This window comes from Canis lupus, chromosome 27, assembly GCF_003254725.2.
Source record: "Canis lupus dingo isolate Sandy chromosome 27, ASM325472v2, whole genome shotgun sequence".
Taxonomy (NCBI): Eukaryota; Metazoa; Chordata; class Mammalia; order Carnivora; family Canidae; genus Canis; species Canis lupus.
In genome coordinates this window covers 6,655,934-6,680,105 of record NC_064269.1, presented here as the reverse complement: position 1 = coordinate 6,680,105, position 24,172 = coordinate 6,655,934, and the positions used below count along the sequence as shown (strand labels likewise).

At 40.5% G+C, this 24,172-nt stretch overlaps 1 protein-coding gene across 5 annotated transcripts in view; it reads left to right on the top strand.

The window, feature by feature from the left end:
- Nucleotides 1-24,172, top strand: part of PFKM (phosphofructokinase, muscle) — a 44,817-nt gene that overhangs the window by 5,744 nt on the left and 14,901 nt on the right. For 3 of the 5 annotated variants that reach the window (XM_025477416.3, XM_025477414.3, XM_025477413.3), the window contains one exon: nt 18,729-18,821. In XM_025477416.3, the coding sequence (XP_025333201.1) occupies nt 18,737-18,821 (85 nt within the window). In that variant the 5' untranslated portion in view covers nt 18,729-18,736. Of the gene's footprint in view, nt 1-15,219; nt 15,370-17,565; nt 17,693-18,728; nt 18,822-24,172 lie in introns of those variants that run through there. The other 2 variants (XM_025477417.3, XM_025477415.3) reach the window with 2 other exon arrangements.

Genomic DNA, 24,172 nt, shown 5'->3' with positions numbered 1-24,172 from the left:
TGGCTCCTGGGTTGAGGATGACTTGGCAAGAGAGATTATGTGCTCTGACGGGATTGGAAATGCCACTGCCTGGCTCCTCTCCATGCAGAGCATGAGTGAGAAAGTCATGCCATCAAACAGCATGGTTGGCAGGGTGAGCCCAGAGCTACCGATGCCACAGTACCCCAAACCCCTAGCCTGTGTCCCTCTGCTGCTATCAGCCTGAAGAATCCCTAGGCAGTCCACATGAGGCTGTGTGTGGACAAGCTGACCTCTAATCCTGATGGAAAATGGAACACATTTCTAATTTCACACTTGGTGGAGAAGCAGCTGCTGTTACTATCTTCTCAGACTCCCTGTCCCTTAGAATAGACCAGCTCTGCTTGTACTGTGATGAGGCAGGCCCCACAGTGTGCATTTGTGTATGTTTCTGGCCTATGGGGGATCAGTTCCCAACCCAAGGAAGCCATTTGGTCCTGGCCTGGGACACAGCAAAGGAGTGTGTCACCTAAGCCCCTAACCTTTGCGGTTAGAATTCCAGGAGAGCCCAGAGCGTGAGACAGACATCCAGCACAAAGGCTCAGGGACGGCAATAGCTCTGTGGGTCAGGCTCTGATCCAGCAGATCCAACCTCCTGCTAGGCCCAGAGCTTCTCCTCTGTACACACCTCTCTTAACCACTAATGGACAACTGGCCTTGGCAATCCAGGAATCCTGAGATGACTACTTATCATGCTGCAAATGAGGGAGTGCACCAAGATAGTAGTGTTACACCCATCTGTCCCCTGTGTTACCACTTCTCCCTGGAAGCATAAGACCTTACTACCATATTTCATACTTCATTTGGGCGATCTGTTACTAGCATTGCCCGGTTCTGAGGACCATTCTGTTCCTTTGACAGTAGGACTGTCAAAACCACTCATATCCTGGTTTATGCAGACCAGGATGCAATGTTTCTCCAACACTGTGAATGCAACTGATACATGGAGGTGATTGCTCCCCATAGCCCAGGTTTCTTCCAAGCCAATGTACTTGTTTTCTGCAGCAGAAACAAGATTCTCCATATATAGATGCCATGTTATAAGTGACCCAAGACCTGTTCTATTGTTGAAGGAAAATCAATGGGAGTTCTGCCTCTGTAAAGATTGTCTTAATCTCAACCTAGTTGCCATTCAACATTGATCTGATCCCAACCTTTCAGAACTAGCTCCAGAGAATTTGATTTTTCATGGACCTGAAACTTTCAGGGCTCTTCAAATGTCAACTGAATTGGGAAGATCATTGAGTAAGAAAATAGACTTTCAGGTGCTCTTCTTTCAGTCAAATATGCAAGGACACCAGTAAACTTCCGGAACACTTTTTTCATCTTCCATTGGTTAATAGAGATAATCTTATGCATCCCCTTTGGCCACCCTACTCTGTGTTGTTCCCCTATCAAATTGCCTCTCAGTCAATCCAGGGAAATGTATTTTTTTTATTCTTATTTTTTAAAGATTTTATTTATTCACGAGAGACAGAGAGAGGCAGAGACACAGACAGAGGAGGAGCAGGCTCCATGCAGGAAGCCCGATGTGGGACTCGATCCCAGGATTCCAGGATCACACGCTGGGCCAAAGACAGGCACCAAACCGCTGAGCCACCCAGGGATCCCTGGGAAATGTATTTAAGAGACTAAAAGTATAGTCCTTGGATTATGTACTTACTAAACAGCTGAACTTCTCACATTATGCTTGATGAAGTGTTAGCAGATCTGAAGTGGAAGACTCCCAGATTATCTTACGTAATTATTATTTGTCTTCTCTATTCTGATATTCCCCCAAAGCTTGCTTCTTTAAGGAGAGAAAATGTTTATCTGGTCCAAGCTTGAGGCTACAGACCTCAGCAGAAGAGTTTGTTTTCCTTTGCCCTAATCAAGACTTGAAGGTGGAACCTTCAACCTATAGTAGGGGTCTTGTTACCTGTACCCTCTTTCTTGAGCCAGCTTTCCCAAGAACTTGATCCTAATGGGTGAAAGTGACTTCATAGAAGTCATCTAAGTCTTCTGGGCATGCAAATTTATTTTTCAAGTGATGGTGTTCTTGGACCTCCACAACTTGCAAAAATCATTCTCATACTTACTGTGCATCGGAATCACCCAGAGGGCTTATTAAATCACTTTGCTAATCCCCTACCTCTGAGTTTCTGATTTAGTAGGTTCTAGATAGGACCCAAGAATTTGCATTTCTTACAAGTATCCAGATGATGCTGAAACTGCTAGACTGGAACTGGGAACCATGGTCTTAGCCAGTGCTCTATGTCAGAAACATTAATATTAATGGCTAGTGGAGGCTTCTCTGTCTCCAGGGGTCATCCAATGCCAGCCAGAGCTAAAGGTGACTCTCAGTGCAGACAATGAATGGGTTTATGCCCATGGCCTGGGTCTATCCTTATGGAGCTTCTATTCTGTTGGAGGAAAGCAGATTATCGTCAGCAAATGGCTAGATGAGATCCAGGATCTGTGTAGAAGTGAGAGAACAAGACATTTTTTTTTTAACTCAGAAGTTCATTCCTAATAGCATGTTTCACATCAACCCACCAAGTTGTTGTAGCCCATTTAGAGTTCTGATTCTAGTCCAAAGGAAATCTTGATGATCCTCTGGTGTGACACTCCTATCCTGTTCCTGCTTCAGGACCTTTGTATTTGCTATTCTTTCTATTTGAAAGCTCTCCCTTCAAAGGGAAGCATGGTTTTCTCACTCATTTGTTCAAACCTCTTCCTAGAGTATCATCAAGATTTTTCCGTCCACCCTATTTAAGATAGCACCTTTGTCGCTCAGCTTCTTTGCTCTGCTTTCTTTTTCTTCAAAGCTCTAACTGATATTTGACTCATTTGCTTATATTTTAAAGATTTTATTTATTTGAGAGAGAGAGAGAACACAAGCAGGTGAGGGGCAGAAGCAGGCTCCCCACAGAGCAGGGGAAATACCTATAGTATGCTATCTCCTATTCTCTTGGGTTGGAGTCACACGAGGATGACTGCCATGCCTACTTCTCCTAAATGTCCTGGTACACTATTACTAGCATCAGTAACATCATCTTCATCATCTCATCACAGTGGTCTAAATACAGATCTGTACCCATTCCATAGTCATGACCATCCTTGTAGTAGTGAATGGGCTCATGAATATGGCATACATCATCCTCTTTATTGTCTCCCATCTGTGCCAGCCTTAAGTAATCATTGTTAAAGAGATTTTCTGTCATCATGAACTACTAGGCTTCCTGGCAATAATGTCTAGCTTTATCCTGATTTAGAGGGTACTGTTCAAAGCTTTCTGTATCTTCATTTACCTATCCACTACTTAAGAAGGCTAATGGTTTGAACATTATGAACCAGGTACTTTAGAATACCTCAACTGGTTTACCGAAGTTCTCTTCCTGTCTAGCTGCTACAGAATTATATTTATTTTTTAAAAAGATTTTATTTATTTATTCATAAATAAAGAGACACACACAGAGAGAGGCAGAGACACAGGCAGAGAGAGAAGCATGCCCCATGCAGGGAGCCCAATGTGGGACTCAATCTGGGATCACACCCTGGGTCAAAGGGAGGCACTCAACCGCTGAGCCACCCAGGCGTCCCTACAGAATTATATTTAAACATCTGACACTTCTACCCTCCAGAATACCTTCTTTTATAATAACTATAATTTTTGCATTTATTCTTTGCCTGGACTCCATGCCAATACTTTAATAGCTAACTGATATCTGGAGAGCTCTGGGAAGTCCAAGAGGACCTTCTAAATACTTGTCTGTACTCTGAAGATCAATATATAGAATACATCTTTTATTGTTTGGTACCAGGGTATCACATATAAGGTGAGATATTATTTGGCTTTTCTCTGTGCATATTGGCTTCTCCTGACATGCTGAAAACAGGAAGACCATCACCAGATAGTACAAGATAGAAGAAATAGTGGATTTTTAAAAAAGATTTTATTTAATAATGAGAGACACGGAGAGGGAGAGAGAGAAGGAGAGAGAAAGAGAGAGAGAGAGAGAGAGAGGCAGAGACACAGGCAGAGGGAGAAGCAGCTCCATGCAGGGAGACCGACGTAGGACTCGATCCCAGGTCTCCAGGATCAGGCCCTGGGCTGAAGGCGGCGCTAAACCACTGAGCCACCGGGCTCAGTCCCTCTAGATTTTAAACTCCATGAGAGTTTATTATAACTCAGTACCTGGTACAGTGACTGGCACATAATGAGTCCTCAATAAATATTTATTGAATGTATGAATTAGTAATGAATAGAGATTTCCTATGATTCTTATAAAGATTCTTATTTATGGCTTTTCTTAACATGATGTTTTTCTTCCATCAGCTGTCTCTGTTTTGTGTTGGTTTTTACTAGTTTAATTCTCAGAAAATAACATCTTCAAGTTTGGAGATAGTACTAAGATGACATAAGCAAGGCCTAAGTACTTCTGAGAAAATTCTTCTTTTCTGGAACTCTCACTCCCAACTGACCTGAAGGTTTCCAAAGTGCCTTTTGAGATATTTCCTTGATTTCTGCTTATATAGTTTTCCAGGAACTCCAGATGACTGATCCCTGGACACAAAAAGGAATCTAAAGGATCAAGTGTCTATGAATAAGGCTATGAGTAACAGTGACATTTCCTTGCTTTCACCTAATTAAGGTAGACTGATTAATGCAATTATTCATTAAGAACGCTTTCAACGAATATTTAAGAGTTGGCTTTGAGCCACATGCAGAAGAGTGAAACTGGACCATTTCCTTATACCATACACAAAAAATAGACTCAAAATGGATGAAAGACCTAAATGTGAGGCAGGAATCCATCAAAATCCTAAAGGAGAACACAGGTAGCAAACCTCTGTGATCTCAAAACAACTTCTTGCTAGACAAGTCTCCAAAGGTAAGGAAAACAAAGGCAAAAATGAACTATTTAGACTTCACCAAGATAAAAATCTCTTGCATAGCAAAGGAAACAGTTCACAAAACCAAAAGAGAACCGACAGAATGGGAGAAGATATTTGCAAATGTCTTATCAGATAATGGGCTAGTATCCAAAATCTATAAACAACTTATCAAACTCAACACCCAAAAAATTAATAATCCAATCAAGAAATGGGCAGAAGACATGAACAGACATTTCTCCAAAGAAGACATACAAATGGCCAAAAGACACTGGAAAAATGCTCAACATCATTTAGCATAGGGAAATATAAATCAAAACCATGATGAGATAACTACCTCACACCAGTGAGAATGGCTAAAATTAACAAGTCAGGAAATGACAGAAGTCGGCAAAGATGTGGAGAAAGGGGAACCCTTTTGCACTGTTGGTGGGAATGCAAGCTGGTGCAGCCACTCTGGAAAATAGTATGGAGTTCCTCAAAAAGTTTAAAATAGAGCTACTCTATGGCCCACAATTGCACTACTAAGTATTTACCCAAAGGACATAAATGTTGTGATCCAAAGGGATACTTGCATCCCAATGTTTATAGTAGCAATGTCCACAATAGCCAAACTTATGGAAACAGATGTCCATTGACAGATAAATGGATAAAGAAGATTACACACACACACACATATATATATATATATACACACACACACATACACACACACACACTCACACACACACAATGGAAACTACTCAACCCACAAAAAAAATTAAATCTTGCCATTTGCAAAATGTGGATGGAACTAGAGGGTATTATGCTAAGCAAAATAAGCCAATAATGGGATGCCTGGATGGCTCAGTCCTGCCTTCGGCCCAGGACGTGATCCCAGGGTCCCAGGATTGAGTCCCACATAGGGCTCCCTGCATGGAGCCTGCTTCTCTCTCTGTTTATGTCTCTGCCTCTCTCTCTGTGTCTCTCATGAATAAATAAATAAAATCTTTAAAAAAAAAAAACAGAAATAAGTCAATCAGAGAAAGACAATTATCATACGATCTCACTCATATGTGGAATTTAAGAAACAAAACAGGATCATAAATAAGATGAAATCAGAGAGGGAGACAAACTGTAACAGACTCTTAATCATAGGAAACAAACTGAGGGTTGCTGGAGGGGAGGAGTATGGGGGGTTAGAGTAACTGGGTGATGGACAGTAAGGAGGACAAATGATGCAATGAGCACTGGGTATTATATAAGACTGATGGGGGATCCCTGGGTGGCTCAGCGGTTTAGCGCCTGCCTTTGGCCCAGGGCGCAATCCTGGAGTCCCGGGATGGAGTCCCGCGTCGGGCTCCTGGCATGGAGCCTGCTTCTCCCTCTGCCTATGTCTCTGCCTCTCTTTCTCTCTCTGTGTCTATCATGAACAAATAAATAAATAAATCTTGGAAAAAAATAAGACTGATGAATCACTGATCTCTACCTCTGAAACTAATAACACATTATGTGTTAATTAATTGAATTTAAATAAAAAATAATATCTGCTGCTGAAAAAAAAAGAGTTGGTTTTGGGTAGGGGACCCTGGCTGGCTCAGCTGGTAGAGCATGTGACTCTTGATCTTGGGGTTGCAAATTGAGTCCCACATTGGTTGTAGAGATTACTTTAAAATCTTTTTAAAAAGTTGATACTGTGTAGAAGGGGGTAAAGAATAGATTGCCTCTCAAATTTCAACCTGTTAGAGTTTCTAACTTCTAGAATGTTGTGGGAAGCTTTTCCAACTTTTCCTTTTCCAAAACTCTTTAACATCTTTATTGAGATATAATTCACATATAAAATTCACCCATTTCAAGTGTATAATTTGGACTTAAGAGTTCCTCCTAAGTAGCTTACAAGTCACCACTCCATCCTAGCAATGAGTAAGTGAAAAGACTGAAAAATTAACAATTCCTGGATCCATAAGAAAGGGCAAACTGCTAGCCCCAAAGTTGGAGAGACAGACCGGCAAGTACAGTTCCTCACGGCTTACTAGAGCAGAGACCCATGAATGGGAATATTCTTGGAACCAGTGATGCTGTAGGAAAACCTGAACTGTAATTAACAAGTTGCTGAAGGCTCAGCGTAGACCATTCTGAGAGTTAAAAACTGCAGGGGGTCCAGTCAAAGGGAGTCTCCACAATATTGTGAGATTTCCTTTCAGGAGCTCAACCGGATTCTCACAGTAAATATCAAAGAAACCCCCCCTAGGGCTTCCAAAACGGGGAGAAGAAAAGGACCTGTTTGGAATACAACAGAGCATTCCTTTCTTGTTAACAAGCCCCGCCTTCACAGGAAACTAATTAACCAGTGCCTAACTTAATGGGGTATTCTCAGAGTCTAACCCACTTGAGGGAGATAAATACCCAACTCCAGTCCACTCTAGCCTTTCTAGAACTACCTAGGGAGAAAAACCTGAGAAACTCTTGTCAAGTTCACAGTCTAGGGGCAGAGATTGAAATCTAATCATTGGACTATAGAATGCTTCCTCTCCTCACCGCATCTTTCCACCACATTACTGAAGGGCAATTTACAGTACTTCCTTTTACCCATTACCTCATGTCTGGCTATCAGGAAAAAATTACAAGGCATATAAAAAGACAAAAAATACAATTTGAAGAGACGGAGCAAACATCAGAACCAAACATAGCAGGGCATTAGCAGACTAGGGATTTTAAACACCTATGAATAATGTGTTGAGGACTCTAATGAATAAAATAGCATGCAAAACAGAGGGGCAATATAAGCAGACAGATGGAAATCCTAAAAAAGAGCAAAAAAGAAATGCCAGAGATAAAGAACAAACAATCACTGTAACAGATATGAAGAATGCCTTTGGTATTAATTAGTACACTGGACATTGCTGAGGAGAGACTCTAAACTACAGAATTTATCAATAAAATCTCAAAAACCAAAAAGAAAAGAAAATACTGAAGAAAACAGAATACCCAAGGACTCTGGGACATCTACAATAGATGTAATATACACAAATTAGGAATACCAAATGGAGGAAAGAAAGAGATAAAGGAACAGAAGAAATATTTGGAACAATAATGACTGAGAGTTTCTCCAAATTAGTGTCAGACATCAAACCACAGACTTAGGAAGCTCAGACATTTATGCTAAAAATAAAGACAAAACCCCCTACACCTAGACATATCATTTTCAAATTACAGCAAATCAAAGATAAAGTAGCAAAAGAAGCCAGGGGAAAAAACACCTTACCTATAGAAGAACAAAGATAAAAATTACATTCGACTTCTCTGGAACCACGCAACCAAGAAGAACATGGAATGAAACATTTGAAATGTTAAGAGAAAATGTCACCAACCTAAAATTCTGTACCCTGAAAAATTATCCTTTAAAAGTGAAGAAATATAAAAAATATATATATAAAAAAATAAAAAATAATAAAAATAATAAAAAAATAAAAGTGAAGAAATAGACTTTCTCAGACAATTTGAAGAAATTTGTTGCCAGTAGACCTGCCTTGCAAGAAATGTTAAAGAAGCTCTTTAAAAAGAATGAACATAACATGGGTCAGAAACTTGGATCTATGTAAAGAAAGGAAGAACATCAAAAAATGAAAACATGAAGATAAAGTAAAAACTTTTATTTTTCTTGTTTCTAGTTAATCTAGCAGATAATAAGTTGTTTAAAGTAATAATAGCAACAATATATTTAATTATGTAAACTCATATACATATCATATCTATACAGCTTACTCTTGAACAATGTGAGTGTTAAGGGCACAGTTGAAAATCCACATACAGGATCCCTGGGTGGCGCAGCGGTTTGGCGCCTGCCTTTGGCCCAGGGCACGATCCTGGAGACCCGGGATTGAATCCCACATTGGGCTCCTGGTGCATGGAGCCTGCTTCTCCCTCTGCCTATGTCTCTGCCTCTCTCTCTCTCTCTGTGACTATCATAAATAAAAAAAAAAATTAAAAAAAAATAAAAAGGATGATCACTGTTTAAAAAAAAAGAAAATCCATGTATAACTTTTGATTCCCCCCAAATTTAACTATTAATAGCCTACTGTTGCCTGGAAATCTTATCAATATCATAAACAGTTGATTGACACATATTTTGTATGTTATATGTATTATATGCTGTATCCTCACAATAAAGGAAGCTACAGAAAAGATAATACTATTAAGAAAATCATGAGGAAAAGAAATACAATTACAGTACTGTAAAAAAAAATCTCCATATAAGTGGACCTGCATAATTTAAACCAGTGTTGTTCAAGGGTCAGCTGTATATGTTTATGTATGTTTATAAGTGAGTGAAATGAATGACCACATTCTGGGGCATCAAATACACCTTAACTAAAAGAACAGAAATCCTACAATGTCTGCTCTCAGACCACAATGGAATTAAACTAGAAATCAGTAACAGAAAGATAACTGGAAAACACCCAAATATGTAAGGATTTAACAACACATAAAACACACATAAATCAGAGAAGAAATCTTAAGGGAAATTTAAAAAACATTTTGAACTAAATGAAAATGAAAACACAACTTGGCAAAATTTGTTGGATGCAGTGGGAGCAGTACTTAAAGGGAAATTTATAGCATTGAATATATATATATATATATATATATATATATATATATAGAAAGAAGAAGGTCCAACATGAATAATCAGTTTCCAACTTGGGAAACCATAAGAGAAAATTAAATCCAAAGTAAGCAGAAAAAAGAGATAATAAGAATTAGAACAGAAATTGGGCACCTGGGTGGCTCAGTTAATTGAAAGTCTCTTTATTTCAGCTCAGGTCATGTTCTCAGGGTCATGAGGTTGAGCCCCAGGTGTGACTCTGGGCTGGATGTGGAGCCTGTGTAAGATTGTCTCTCTCCCTCTTCCTCTGCCCCCACTCCTCCAAGGGGGAAAAAAAGAATTAGAGCAGAAATCAATAAATCTGGGGGAAAAAAAAAAAGCAATGAAACCACAAGCCAGATCTTTGAAAATATCAGTAAAACCTATAAGCTTTTAACTAGGCTAAGGAAAAAAGAGTGAGGACACAAATTCCTATCAGAAATAAAAGAGGGGACATCACTACAGATTCCAGAGAAAATAAAAGGATAATAAAAGATTACTGTGAACAAATCTATGCCCACAAATTTAATAACCTAAATGAAATGAACCAATTCCTTGAAAGACAAATGTGCCAAAATTCATACAAGAAGAAATAGGTGATCTGAATAGGCCTAAATCTATTTAAGAAATTGAATTAATAACCTTTCAAAAAAGAAAGCACTAGTCCCAGATAGATTCCTGGTGAATTCAGTCAAAGATGTAAGGAAGAAATCTTGCCAGTTTTCTACAATCTCTTTCAGAAAATAGAAGCAGAGAAAATACTTCTAAATAATTCTATGTGGCCAGCATTACCATAATACCAAAACCATACAAAGATACTAAAAAGAATACTTCAGATCACTATCTCTTATGAACATAGATATAAAAATCCTCAACAAAAGATTAGCAAATCAAATCCAAAAAGGAATAAAGAGAATTATATACTATGATCAATAGCAGTTTATCCCAGATATTCAAGGCTGGTTCAACATTTGAAAATCAATATAATTCATCAGATAAACAGATCAAAATAGAAAAATCACATAATCTTATCAATAAACACAGAAATAATATTTGACAAAATCCAACACCCATTCATGATGAGATTTTTCAGTAAATTAGTATAGGGTAATTAGTATAGTAATTAGTATAGTATAGGGTAGTATACGTACTTAATGTTGAGAAATTGAAAGCTTTCCCACTAAGATAAAATACAAGGCAAGAATGCATCTTCTCACCACTCCTTTTCAACATTGTGCTAAAAGTCCTAGCTAAGGCAACAAATGATGAAAAGGTAATAAAAAGTATAATGTACACGAGGAAATAAACACATTTGTAAAAGCAAAAAATAAAAAATAAAAAGTATAATGATTGAGAAGGTAGACAAAAAACTATTTTTGTTCATAGGTGATATGATTGTTTATACAGAAAATCTGAAAGAATTGACAAAAAACTCCTGGAACTAATTAGTCGGTGTAGGAAGGTCGTAGGATAGAGGTTAATATGCAAAAGTCAATTGCTTTTCTATACACAGCAACGAATAGATGGAATTTGAAATTAGAAACACACTACCATTTATGTTAGTGCCCCCAAAATGAAATACTTAGGAATAAATCTAACAAAATATATACGAGATTTTTATGAGGAAATCTAAAAAGCTCTGGTGAGTGGAATCAAAGAACTGAATAGAGAGAGATTCTGTGTTCATGCAGAGGGAGACTCAATATTGTCTAGATGTCAGTTCTTCCCAACTTTGTCTATAGATTCAATGCAATTTCAATCAAAATTCCAGCAAGTAATTTTATGGGTATCAAGATGCAGATTCTGAAGTTTATGGAAAGACAAAAGACCCAGAAAAGCCAATGCAATATTGAATGAAAAGAACAAAGTTGGAGGACAGATGCTACCCAACACCTCAAGACTTACCCTAAAGTTACAGTAATCAAGACAGTGTGGGATTGGTAAAAGAATAGACAAATAGATCAACGGTCCAGAAATAGACACCCATAAATATAATCATTTGATCTTTTACAAAGGAGCCAAGGCAGGACAATGGAACAAAGATAGTCTTTTCAACAAATGGTGATGGAACAACTGGACATCCATGTGCTAAAAAGACTCTAGATACAGACTTTATGCCCTTTACAAAAACTAATTATAAATGGATCATAGACTCAAATGTAAAATGCAAAACTATACAATTCCTGGAAGATAACATAGGATAAAACCTAGGAGACCCTGGGTATGATGATGCCTTTTTAGATGTAATACCAAAGATATTATTCATGAAAGAAATACAGCCGACCCTTGAACAACACAGGTTTGACCTGTGCAGGTCCACATATACATAGATTTCTTACAGTATAGTACAATAAATGTACTTTCCCTTCCTTATGACTTTCTTAATAACGTTTTCTTTTCTCTAGCTTACTTTATTGTAAGAATACAGTATACAATACATACAACAAACAAAATATGTGTCAGTCAACTGTTTTTGTTATTGGTAAGGCTTCCAGTCAACAGTGGGCTGTTAGTACAGTTGGCCCTTGAACGACGTGGGACACTAACCCCTTGTGCAGTTGAAAATCTGCATATTAACTTTTGGCTCCCCCAAAACTTAACTACTAATAGTAGGAACTATTAACTCTGTACAAGTGGACCCATGCGATTCAAACCCATGTTGTTTGAGGGTGAACTGTAATTAAGTTTTGGGGGAGTCAAAATTTATATGATTTTTGACAGCATGGAGGTCAATGCCCCTAACCCTATGTTATTCATGGGCCAACTGCAATAGATAAGCTCAAATTCATTTCAATGAAAGCCTACAAGTCAGTGGTATATAGTATGTTCATAGTGTTTTGCAGTCACTTTGAGTTTAGGACATTTTCATCACCCACAGAAGAAATCCTATCCTCATTAGCAGTCACCCCTCATTTCCACATCGCCCTAGTAGGCAATTGCTTATCTGCTCGCTGTCTCTATATATTTGCCTATTCTGGATATTTCATATAAATGGCATCATATGGTATGTGGTCATTTGTGAAAAGCTTCTTTCACTTAGCATGTTTTTTTTTTCACTTAGCATATGTTTTTAAGGTTTATCCATGTTGTGCCATGTATCAGAACTTCATTCTTTTTATTGCCAAGTAATTTTCTATTGTATGGACATGCCACATTTTATATATCCTTCATCAGTGGATAGACATTTGGCTTGTTTCCACTTTTCGCTTATTATGAATAAAGCTGCTATGACCATTGGTGTACACATTTGTGTGTGTGTGTGTACACGTTTTCATTTTTCTTGGGTGTATAAGCTAGGAATGGAATTGCTAGGTCATACGGTAACTCTGATTAACATGTGGAACTGCCAAACTATTTGCCATAGTAACAATATAATTTAACATTTATACCAGCAATACACAGGGTTCCAGTTTCTCCAGGTCCTCTCTAATACTTGTTTGTTTTTGTAAAAGTCATTTTAATAGGTGTGAAGTGGAATCTCGTTGTGGTTTTGATTTGTGTTTCCCTAGTGATTAGTAATATTGAGCATCTTTTCCTGTGCTTATTGGTTATTTGTATATTTTATTTAGAGGAATGTCTATTTAAGCTCTTGCCATTTTTTTGTTTTTTAATATTACAGTTTCATTAGATATATATTTTTAAAGATTTTATTTATTTATTCATGAGAGACACAGAGAGAGGCAGAGCCATAGGCAGAGGGAGAAGCAGGCTCCTCGCAGGGAGCCTGATGTGGGACTCAATCCCAGAACCCTGGGATCACACCCTGAGCCAAAGGCAGATGCTCAACCACTGAGCCACCCAGGTATCCCTTCATTAGATATTTCATTGAACAGAGTATGTTTTTTTTTTAAAAAAAAATTAGTAGACATTGTTTGTTAGAGAAGTTTTAAGCTTACAGAAAATTGAGCAGATTACACAGTTTCCTCTCCTGTGGTCAGTTTCCATTTATTACTATTTGCATCTGTGTGGTATATTTGTTACAACTGATGAGCCAATATTGATACATTATTAACTAAAGTCCATAGTTTGTTTATATTAAGGCTCACTCTTTGTATTATAAGTTCTATGAGTTTTGACAAATGCACAATGTCATGTATTATGCAGAAGTTTTATTGCCCTAAAAGTCTCCTGTGCTCCACCTATTTATCATTCTTTCTCTACACCAGAGAAATGTCATTCTTTACCTTTTCCAGAATGTCATTTAGTTGGAATCATATAGTATAGAGCCCTTTGAGACTGGCTTCTTTGACTAAGCAATATATATTTACGTTTCCTCTATATCTTCTTTTCTTGCTTGATAATAGGTCATTTCTTTTTACTGCTGAATAATATTCCATTGAATTGATATACCACAATTTATCCATTCACCTTTTGAGGGATATTTTGGTTGCTTTCAGTTTCTGGTAATTATAAATAAGCTGCTATGAACATTCATGTGCAGGTTTTTGTGTGGATGTAGTTTTCAGCTCATTTGGGTAAATATTTAGAGGGGTGTGATTGCTGGATCATATAGTAAGACTATATTTTGCTTTGTAAGAAACTGCCAAACTGTCTCTTAAAGTGACTGTACCATTTTGCATTCCCAAGAAAAAAATTAGGGTTCTTGTTCCTGTACATTCTTAACAGCATTTGATATTGTCAGGTTTGTTTGTGTTCTGGATACTAACAATTCTAATAACATGTAGTGATATCTGTTTTAATTTGCAGTTCCTGAATGACATACGATGCTAAGCATCATTTTATATGATTATTTGTCATATGTCTATCTTCATTGGTGAGGTATCTGTTCAGACTTTTTGCCCATTTTTAAAATTGGGTTGTTATCTTTTTTTGTTAGTTATGTATATATTCTGGCTACCAGTCCTTTATCACATATGTGATTTGCAAATATTTACTCCTTTTCTATAGGTTGTCTTTTGATGGTAACATTTGCATCACAAAAGTTACTTTTGTGTATTCCAGTGGTTTCATCTTTATTCTCAGTGTTTGCAGCTAGTATATATGCAGGGGGTAGAAACAAAAGTAAGAGGAAGGGGAGTAGAAAGAGCCTGGGGAGGAGAGATGCCTGTGAAGAGGCATTGCCTCAAAGACTTGGGTGGAGAGAAGAAGGAATAAAGCGGATCAAGGAAAAGAGGCACCTTTGGCTCTGGGAGTACTTGGCTCAGGCTCCAGTGGTGGATGCTGTTTGCTTGGTAGCCCTGTATTTTCCCTGAGAAAGGTCCATACATGTAAAAGGAGTTGTTTTTTGAGATCCCTCTATGGAAAATACCAGAGTTCAATGCTCCTCCAGGGTAGGGACTCTGTTTCCTTTAACTTTTCATCCTTCAGCACCTACTCCCAAACCTGGCACAAAGCCTTTCCATGAATGTTTGTTTAAAGAGTGAAACAGGTGGGAGACAATGCATCAGGCCAGAGGGAGGCGGGGGGAGGTATTTTTAGTTGTTGAGGGTGTTTGGATGCAAGGAGTCTCAGTCAATCCCAGCTAGAAAAAAGTTTTCTCTGCGGACAACATGGGAAGCAAGTAAATAATTTCTGATTCCCCCTGTGTACAGGAGCTGATGGCTCCCGAGACAGACATGGGGACCCGAGAACCTTCTGGGGAGTGAGGAGACTAAGCTGATGCCATATCTGAGCAGTCCTTGGGAGGAGGAGGAGGGGAGAGGAGGAGAAAGAGGAGCAGAAGGAGGCGGAGCCTCCGGGCCAGCATCAGCTAGTGGAGGTTGGGAAGCCTCTCCTCTTTCCCCTCCCTGTCGCCTCCACCTGGCTCCTCCCCGCGTTGGCCAAGCTCCCCTCCCCCTTCCCCAAGGACAGTCTGCAAGGAAGCCGTGGCGGAGGAGAGCTAAGACTAAAAGGCAAGAGGGGCCCTTGGGTAAAGACCCCAGGGGAGAGCCGAGAGCGAGGTGGGGATGACCGTGCTGGGAGGAGGCGGTGGGGAGAACTGGAAGGAGAGGACGGGCAAAGAAGAGGGGGTACAGCATAAGAAACTGGAGGGCGGAGGGGGATGGGTAGAGGCCGTCGCGAAGAATCCTACCCTTCGGCTCCTCTCCCTCGGCTTGCACGCACAGCCCCCTTCCCTGAGAAGCAGGGATGGGTGAGTGGTGCCCGGACCTCGTCGCCCTTGGTTGCCCGACTCCTGTCCTGGCACTCCTCCAATTCGAATCAGTGCACCTATGATGTTGCCTCCCTGTGTTTCTTCCTCCCGCGTGCTTATCTACACACATGTGGTTTTATATTTAGATTTTATGTCTGTGTATCTCTACATGTGTGTCGCTGTGAACCTCTAAGGATGCTTATAGATGAATCTGCGTGCATTTTGGTATCCTGTACCTCTATAACTGGTTAGAGATGCAGGAGAAGAACCTGAGCTGTTTTTTTTTTTTGCAGGTCAGCACTCCTAACCGCCCCCCTTGTTATGGTGAATTCTCTCCCCCGCTGAAGCCCCCAGGGGGTGAATGATCCCTGGGGGGTTTGTAAGTGATGAGCTCCCAGAGTGAAAGAGAGGAAAAGAACTCAGGGGAAATGGGATCAGCATAGTCATGTTTTGTTCTTTCTTTCCCAAATTTTTGCCTTCCTCTTTGCACCAGCTACTTGGTCTTTCTTTCTTTGAACATCAGAGATTTGGACATGCACACTCTAGTAAATAGGAGAGTGTTTCTATCTCTGTGTTTATTGTATTCCTTTTGCTGTTTGTCATTATATGCTTTCTGAAGTCCTATTTGTATCTGTATGTCTTAGAAGTAGAATATGGAGCTATGTTTGTGTCAAAGCATATTAGATAAAAGTTTTCATATGTCTGTGTACATTTTGTATTGTTTGTCAATTCACTAATGCTTTCAACAAGGATTTATTGAACTGTTATGTGCATAGACTTCACCAGGCTTTCGTAAGCTGCGGGAGAGTTTTTAAAAAATGAACATGATCCTTCCCTGGAGGATTGTTCAGTCTAGTTAGGGAAAATGGCTTATAGCAATCATCTATCCGGGGGTCTGCAAACATTTTTTGTAAAAGGCCAGGTAGTAAATATTTTAGTCTTTGCAGGCTACCTAGTCTTTGTCACAATAATCTACTCCTGTGGTAGCAGAAAAGCAGCCATAGGATGACATGTGAAAGAATGAGAGTGGTATGGACACTGAAATCTGAATTTCATGTAATTTTCCCATGTTGTGACATTGTATTTTCAACCATGTAAAAATGTAAAAACCTTTTTTAGTTTGCTGCCATACGAAACCTTAGAAAGGGCTGCATTTGATCTTTGTGCTATATAGTTTGCTGATCCTTGATTTAGTCCAACATTTTTGACATATAAGAACCAATTTCAATATCACATAGAGGCGCCTGGGTTGCTCATTGGTTAAGCAGCTGACTCTCAATTTCAGCTCAGGTCATGATCTCAGGGTCCTAGAATTGAGCCCTGAGCCCCAAGATGGGCTCTGCCCCCCAGCAAGGAGTCTGCTTCAGGATTCTCTCTCTCCTCTGTCTCTCCCCATCTCTCTCTCTATCTCAATGAAATAAATAAATCTTTAAAAAAAATACCACATAAAGTAGTGATTAAATGCTAAATGAATGATCCACTACCAGACAGTATATGATTAGACGAGGTCCAAAAAGAATCTCTCCTTGCCCTGTGGTAGTCAGTGAAGGCTTAAAATAGACTTAATATTAATAGAATTGCGACTAGGACTGGTCTTAAATGATGGGGTGGGATATTGATCTGTGGAAGGGCCAGGGTGGCCTTCCGGATGCGAGATGCAGTGTGCTCAAGTACACAAGTGGGAAGGAGCAAAGTAATGTTCAAGTGATGATGGAGCAGAAGATTTGTGGGAGCAAAGGTTGAAGCTGTAGATGAGGGCTAGATCACGGAAGCTTTGACTGCCAGTCTCGGAAGTTTGGACTTTATCTATGGATTATGTGTAGTATGTCTGAGAATCTGTGTCCCTTAATAATACTATGTGTGTTTGTGTATGTATGTCTTCATGAGTGTCTCATTGCATGTATTTTATTGGCATATATTCGGATTTGTGTGTTTATGTGACCTATGTCTTTATCAGCAGCTACCCAGATTTCCCCAGATTCACAGCAGAAACATGAGCTGTGCTTAAAGGTCATCAGCCCCCGTTCAAGTGAATGCATCCTCTCTCCACTGAGGCCCCAGGGTCCGGTGACCTTCTCGTGGAGGTTTGTTTTGTGTCTCTGATACAGTGGAGAAGGGAAATAAACAGAGGGAGAGCAGGTAGGCAGTCCAAGTGGGGAGAGGCAGCAAGGATCACAAAGAAGCGAAGGGTAAGGGAAGACAGTAAGGGAGAAAATTAGGATTTGATAACCGTTTTGACTCTGAGAGTATGGAGGAGATAAATTTAAAGATTTAGGTTTTAGCCTGGGTAACTGGGAAAGTGATGATTTTGTTGACATTTTTTTGGATACAAAAGTATGTCTTGTGTGTTCCTGTGAGAAAGAGAAGCCTTGAAGACAAAAATAGGAAGGTGGTCACATGTACTGTGTCCATATCTATGTATAGGTGGCAGTGATTGTGCTGCTCTTCCATCTGATAGCATGGAGTGTAAGGGGCAAGGCCTGAAGATGAGGTGGGAGATGCTCAAGAGTCAGGGAGCCTGAGAGAATGGGAGAAACTGGAATATCTTTAACCATTCCCGAGCCTGAACCATTGATTTGCGCAAGCTCAAATGCGCATGTAAAACCCCAATCCCAGTTCCAGCCTAGCCCAATTCCATAAAACTGAACCCTAATCTTCCTGTAATCCAGCCTGCCCTCGCTTTTCTGCCTCCACTTAGCTGGATCTTGATCAATGCCCCAAACCTCATCCGATTCCTACAATCTGCAGCAGCCCTTCCCTTCATGAAAGGGAAGGATCCTTGAGGCTAACTTAACTTTCCTCCTTCCTTTCTCATTTCTGTTCAGTCAACTGCCCTTCCGCCTGACCTTAGCTTGTTCTTCAAATAGGCTCCAATTGAGGTGGGAAGGATTAGCCAGGACCTTTGCAGTGTTGGGTTTGATTACTGTGACATTTCAGCTTGTCACTCTGCGAGGGAGTGGCCCTCTTCTGGAGGAAGCCCAAAGCTCCCAGGCTGTAAAGCCCAGAGTCAGTATAGTGAGAGAGCCTGACTGAGGTGGCTCTTGCCAGTTTAACAGAACCATTTTCCGAGCACCTCCATCTTCTTCTTGTGTCTTACCTGGTCCTTCCCTTGAATTCTAGAGTGGATCATGACCCATGAAGAGCACCATGCAGCCAAAACCCTGGGGATCGGCAAAGCCATCGCCGTGTTAACCTCTGGTGGAGATGCCCAAGGTAAGGAGGATGGCTCTGCTTGAGGAGGGACTGGGTGGCTGGTAGGCCCCCTTGAGTTTCTTGACTCCCTTCACCTGTAGAACAAAACTATCCTCCTTAATGTCCTTTTGTAGATTCACACTGGATTCCTGGGCCTTCCCCAAAATCTGTCAGGTCTAAGTCCCTAAGTACTTCTGGATATTGTTTGCTCTAATTTACTCAAGCCTTCATAACACTTCTTTCCAGATTTTTCTGAAGATTTGGGACCATTTGGGTCCTTTGGTACCTAAAAAAACAGGTGTTTCCTCAAGCAACATTAGAGACTGAAGAGATAAAATGGTTGAGAAAGCAGTAGGTGGATTCACTTCAAGCACATTGGAAGTGGTGGGGAAAGGGAGGGGCCCCTGAACTGGGATTTGGTGGGCCCTACCTAGACCCTTAGGTATTGCCTCCGATGTCTGTAGAGCTCCTGCACTGACCAGAGACCAGCACCTCACTCTGACAGCACTAGAAACAGTTCTACTTCATTCTCTGGCTTTTTCCTCCTTTTCTGTTCCTTCAGCCCTCGAACAAACAGGAACAGCAGCAGTTAATCAGTGCAGATCCATGGGTCGGGGGTGGGGTGCAAAAAGCAGAGCCAAAGAGAACCCCTATCTGGGTTGAGTCCCAGAAACCTGGAAGTCAGGAAAATCAGGTATATGGAAAAATGAAGTAGGAGATAGGGAATGTGTGATTTTTTTTTTCTCCTTTGATGATCTTGTATATTCTAGTTTATAATGCCTTGGAGAGAGGTAGAATCACATTGGGAGGGATACCAGGACATGAAGACTGTGCTGGGAAGAAGACAGAAGGAAAGAGATTTCAGCTAGTCTCCCTTTCGCTCTGCTCCACTCTCTCTAGGCATCCTAGACTTTGTGTTAAGGACTCCCTTTTTTTAGAGCCCTGTCTTACATGTTGTGAAGAAGTTGATTTCCTTGGGGGAATTTGTAGTTTTAGGAGGAGAGATGACATATATTAGCAAAATTCTTACGTAAGTCTCATAAATAACAATAATCAAGTGTGCCTTAACCAAATAGAACACACTCTAATAATGAAATGCTAGACCTTGGTATGATTAACCAGGAAAAAGTTCCCAGAGAAGGTAGATTTCGAGAAACCGAACTCTTCGTTGAATGAATTCTTCATTCGGTAATGCCTGGTACATAGTAAATGCTAAGTAAATGTTCCTAATTAAATGCAAAGGAAAATTTTGAGCACCTGTATACCAAACAGGATGGCGGGCACTAAGGATATATCCATGAAAAAGTCACATGTTGTCTTTACTCTTATGGTCCTTTTCTAAATGTAGATTTTAAATATGTTTTTTAAATTAATGTTCACTTAATTAAAACTGTGGCATATATCATGAATATGAGAATGCTAGAATGAGGACACATAGGAAGGAGGGCACAGAAGTCTGAGTTCAGCAATAGTGGCCAGATAAGGAATGCAGAGCCCTACTGGAGGCTGACCTGGCTTCTATTGCTTCTCTGTTCTCTCCTGGAAAGAATCCCTTGCTACATAAAGTCTGAGTGTTGACCCTAAAACCTTGGTAGGGTGGCCTGTGAAACTAGATGAAGTGAAGCAAGAGCCTGCTAAAAATCCAAGTGAGGTATCTGAAGTTAGGAAATTATGAAAAAGAAGGACTTTCTGGAGAGGGAAAGAGGGGGAAAAAAAAAAGGAAAGAAAAGAAAAAAATGAGAGAGACCTAGGATATAACTTGGGTCTAAGAGCAGCAGAGCCCTTCCAGCTCCTGATCCTGAGCAGAGAAATCCTCATTCCAAAGGGACTTTCACCTGCTTTAAGGGAAGATTATCCTTCATGGAGGCAGGGGCTAGCATAGGCTGATTTCTGGAAGGCCAGCTGGACCAAGGCCTTTGGGATCCTGTGACAGGCACAGTGTGCCCAGGGAAATATCCCATTGCGGGCCACATAACATCACAGGTGCACATTAGTAGGATGAAACTAAGAGAGGCAGGGAAGCAAAGCAGAAAACTCAAAGAAGAGCTGATAGATCCCAATAGAAGGAGCAGCTCAAATACAGCAGTGGCCTGCCCAGAGATAGGTTTAATGATCTTCAGTTCTCCCAGGGAGAGGGCACAGAAATGATTTTGCCCCAGAGGCTGTGGGCCACGTGGGAGAGTGAGGTTGGGCTCTGTAAAATCCATAGAGGCCAACAGCTCTGTCATTCCCTGAGTTTAGCAAAGCTGATAACTTCTTAAAGCAGAAGAGAGGCCAGAAGTCAGACATCCTGAGCTCAGAAGCTGGGCTGAGTTGATACAAATCCTAATTCTCTTTTCAACCCAGGAATGACCCCAGCTCTGCTAAATCATACCACATTTGACATTGGCTTATTCTGGAAAGGATCTCTGTCATCTGCTCTAGCCCTCTGTCTTCAGATGGACAGTCCATTCCGAATGCATGTTTATCCTGTTTAAAGTTTTTAAAGGTTTATAGGAACAGGGATTCAATTACCTCTCTGAATTGCTCTTCTAGGATTCATAATTTTAATTTGCATATTCAAAAGTGTCATTCAGATCTAACATTTATTTCTCATGTTGGAATTACCGGATTTTTTTTCCTATTCAAAGTCCAGTTAAAATAGAAAGTTTTTAACATCTGCTTTCCAAAAGGTAGTGACTAAGTCATTTATTGTTTTTTTCTGTCTCGTGTCATAGAGACCCATCACCCTTAGTTCTCCTCAAAGCCTCTTCCCTATAGGCTGTAATTAGAAACTCCAAAGTACGTGCCTCTGATGTTCTCCAGAGCCCCTCCTGGCTGTACCCAGAATACCCCCTGGGTGGTGCCTGTAATCTTATCCTTTGTCTTGCTTCTAATAAGTCAGACAGCTGCGAATAGAGGGTTATTTAGGGTAACATGGAACGGCCAAGGAGAGTCTGGCCAGGACTGGTCTGGGACCAGTAATGTTAAGTAGGAGAGCCCAGAGAATTACTGGGACTCCCTAGAATAAGTTCCATATACATCCCAATCTGTGATTTCTAGGGAACTGAGAGTTTGAGATGCAGGTATAGGGGGCAAAGAGAGTCCTAAAACTTGGTTTCTAGGAAAACAACTGTCTAACTTAGAGGCAGGATGGATGACCTCTGGAAGGTTGAGGTAAGAGGGTAAAAAGAGGAGAGAAGAGAAAGAATCTTCTTTTCTTGTGGGATTTTTCTTCTGCCCAGTGGATTTGGATATTTCCTACCTGCCATCTATTTACTTTACACTTAAAACCTTTTAAGTCACTTTTCTTAAATCTTTTCTCCCTACGCTTACTGAGTTTGGGAGTGGGAAGCAGTATTCCAACCTATGAATTCCAGAAAAATCTTTTTTCCTTATTTCTTAAGATCACAGATTCATACTCCAGAATTTCAGGTATCCCATAGAGAATCCCACAGACTTTGTGAAAGTCTAGAAAATAAAGGATAGTTTCATTTCTGTTCTGATCATACTGACTTTATTTATCCTTCCTAAGGCACTGATGGCTTTGTGTTGACTCCATTCTTTTCACACACACAGGCTTTCCCTAAAGCTTCTGAGAAACCTGCTCCCATCACAGATTTTTCCCTTTTGAATCCTTCAATTTGGGGGTGTGAACCTAGACTTCTAGACCTCATGTGACTTTGCTTCAGTGGTGGCGGAAGTGAGCTTTGACAGTGGTGCTCACCAGAGACCTTGTGTGGCAAGCTGAGTCTTTTAGCTCTTACTGAGATCAATTATTGGAAGCATTCAGCACTGTTCCAGCTTCTTGCAACTGTCCCCTTTGGCTTCCAAGACATCGCTAAGACCTGGTTTCCCTTTTGTCTTTCTTGTTGCTCCTCCTCAGTTTCCCTCATGGATCTCATGTTCCCTGCCTGTGCCTTCAGTATCAGTTTTGCTCCACATTCTATTCCTTGCCTTTCCCATTCAGGTTCTATCATTCTCTTGAGACAGCCCCTTCCAAGTCCTCATGGATGTCCCATAAGAACATCAAGCTCAAGCTCTCCCAATATGAATGTGTCATCTACACCCCCACCTGCCTGAATCGAAGCCTGCCTCTGCTCAATTACACCACAGTTTTACCCTTTGCCTGAGTCAGTCATGGGGCTTTTGCATTGTCCTCTCCAACACCCTGAAATCTTGTTTCCTAGATATCTCCTGTCCAGTGTCTTCTGTTTTGTCCCAAAGGCCAGTCTCCAGTCCAAGTCCTCATCATTTTTTGCCTAGGCTGCCAGATAGTCATCTTATCCCAGCCTCCTCTGCATTGCTGCCACTCTGATCTTTCCAAGATGCAGGGAGCATCGTGTCTGTCCACTCTCACAATTGTTCAAAGATTTTCCATCATTTGCAACTTTTTTTTTTCCAGGTCACAGACTCCTTTAAGAATCAAATGAAAGCTGTGGACCTTCTCTCAAAGGAAATTTCCATGCCCAGAAAGCTTTCCATACAGTTTCCTGGGGTTCTTGAATTCCCTGAAACCATCATCTATGGATCCCCAGTCAAACCCTGGCCTGCAGAATAGGAGGCACACTCCCTCACGTGGCATGCAGATGTCTGCCTGCCTGTATAGCTTCATCTCTCACAGCTTCCTGTCTTACATCTTATTTTTTATAGTACTGAATTACTTAAGGTGGTTTCTTGACCTTCACCTTCTTCATTTTTCACTGGCCAAAAAAAAAAGATTTATAAGGAATTGTCCACTGGGTCTGAGGCCAAGTGCTGTCTTATCTGGTATAACCTGTCCTGACTTACTCCTGGCAGCTTGGATGCTCCTTCTCCTTGTTCCCACTGGCTTTGTACGTACGTACCTCCCTCATAGGGATCTGTGTTGTAACCATCTTATACTCTTTGCAAGTCTTGAGGACCATTACCAAGTCCTTTATCTTCATATCCCTAGACTCTATCATTCACTGCTGTTTCCCCAATGCCTGTAGTGTGTGGAGCACGGTAGGTGTTCAGTAAATATTTGCTCAATGAGTGCATGGACCTCCAGTTTAACTTGGCACATATAGCCACCCGATACCAACTTTGTCAGCCTGCAGACCCCTGCAAATATTCTGATATTTTTTATTTTATTCCATTCCAGGTAGTTTTGGATTTTGTAGTAGTTCATGATGGATTTTGGTCTGCTGCTGCAGATTTTCTAATTACTGGTTTCTCTAGTACTCACTGGTATATGATAATTCTCTAGGCGGGATTCAGGACCATAAGAATAGATTGTAGATTGAAACAAACAAACAAACAAAAAACATGCTAGGGAAGCATCTGAGGGAAGTTGGTTAAAATGGTTCATAAGAAATTGATCTATCTTGGCTCCGAAGTTCCTTGAGCATCACTGTGAAGCCCCTCCTCAC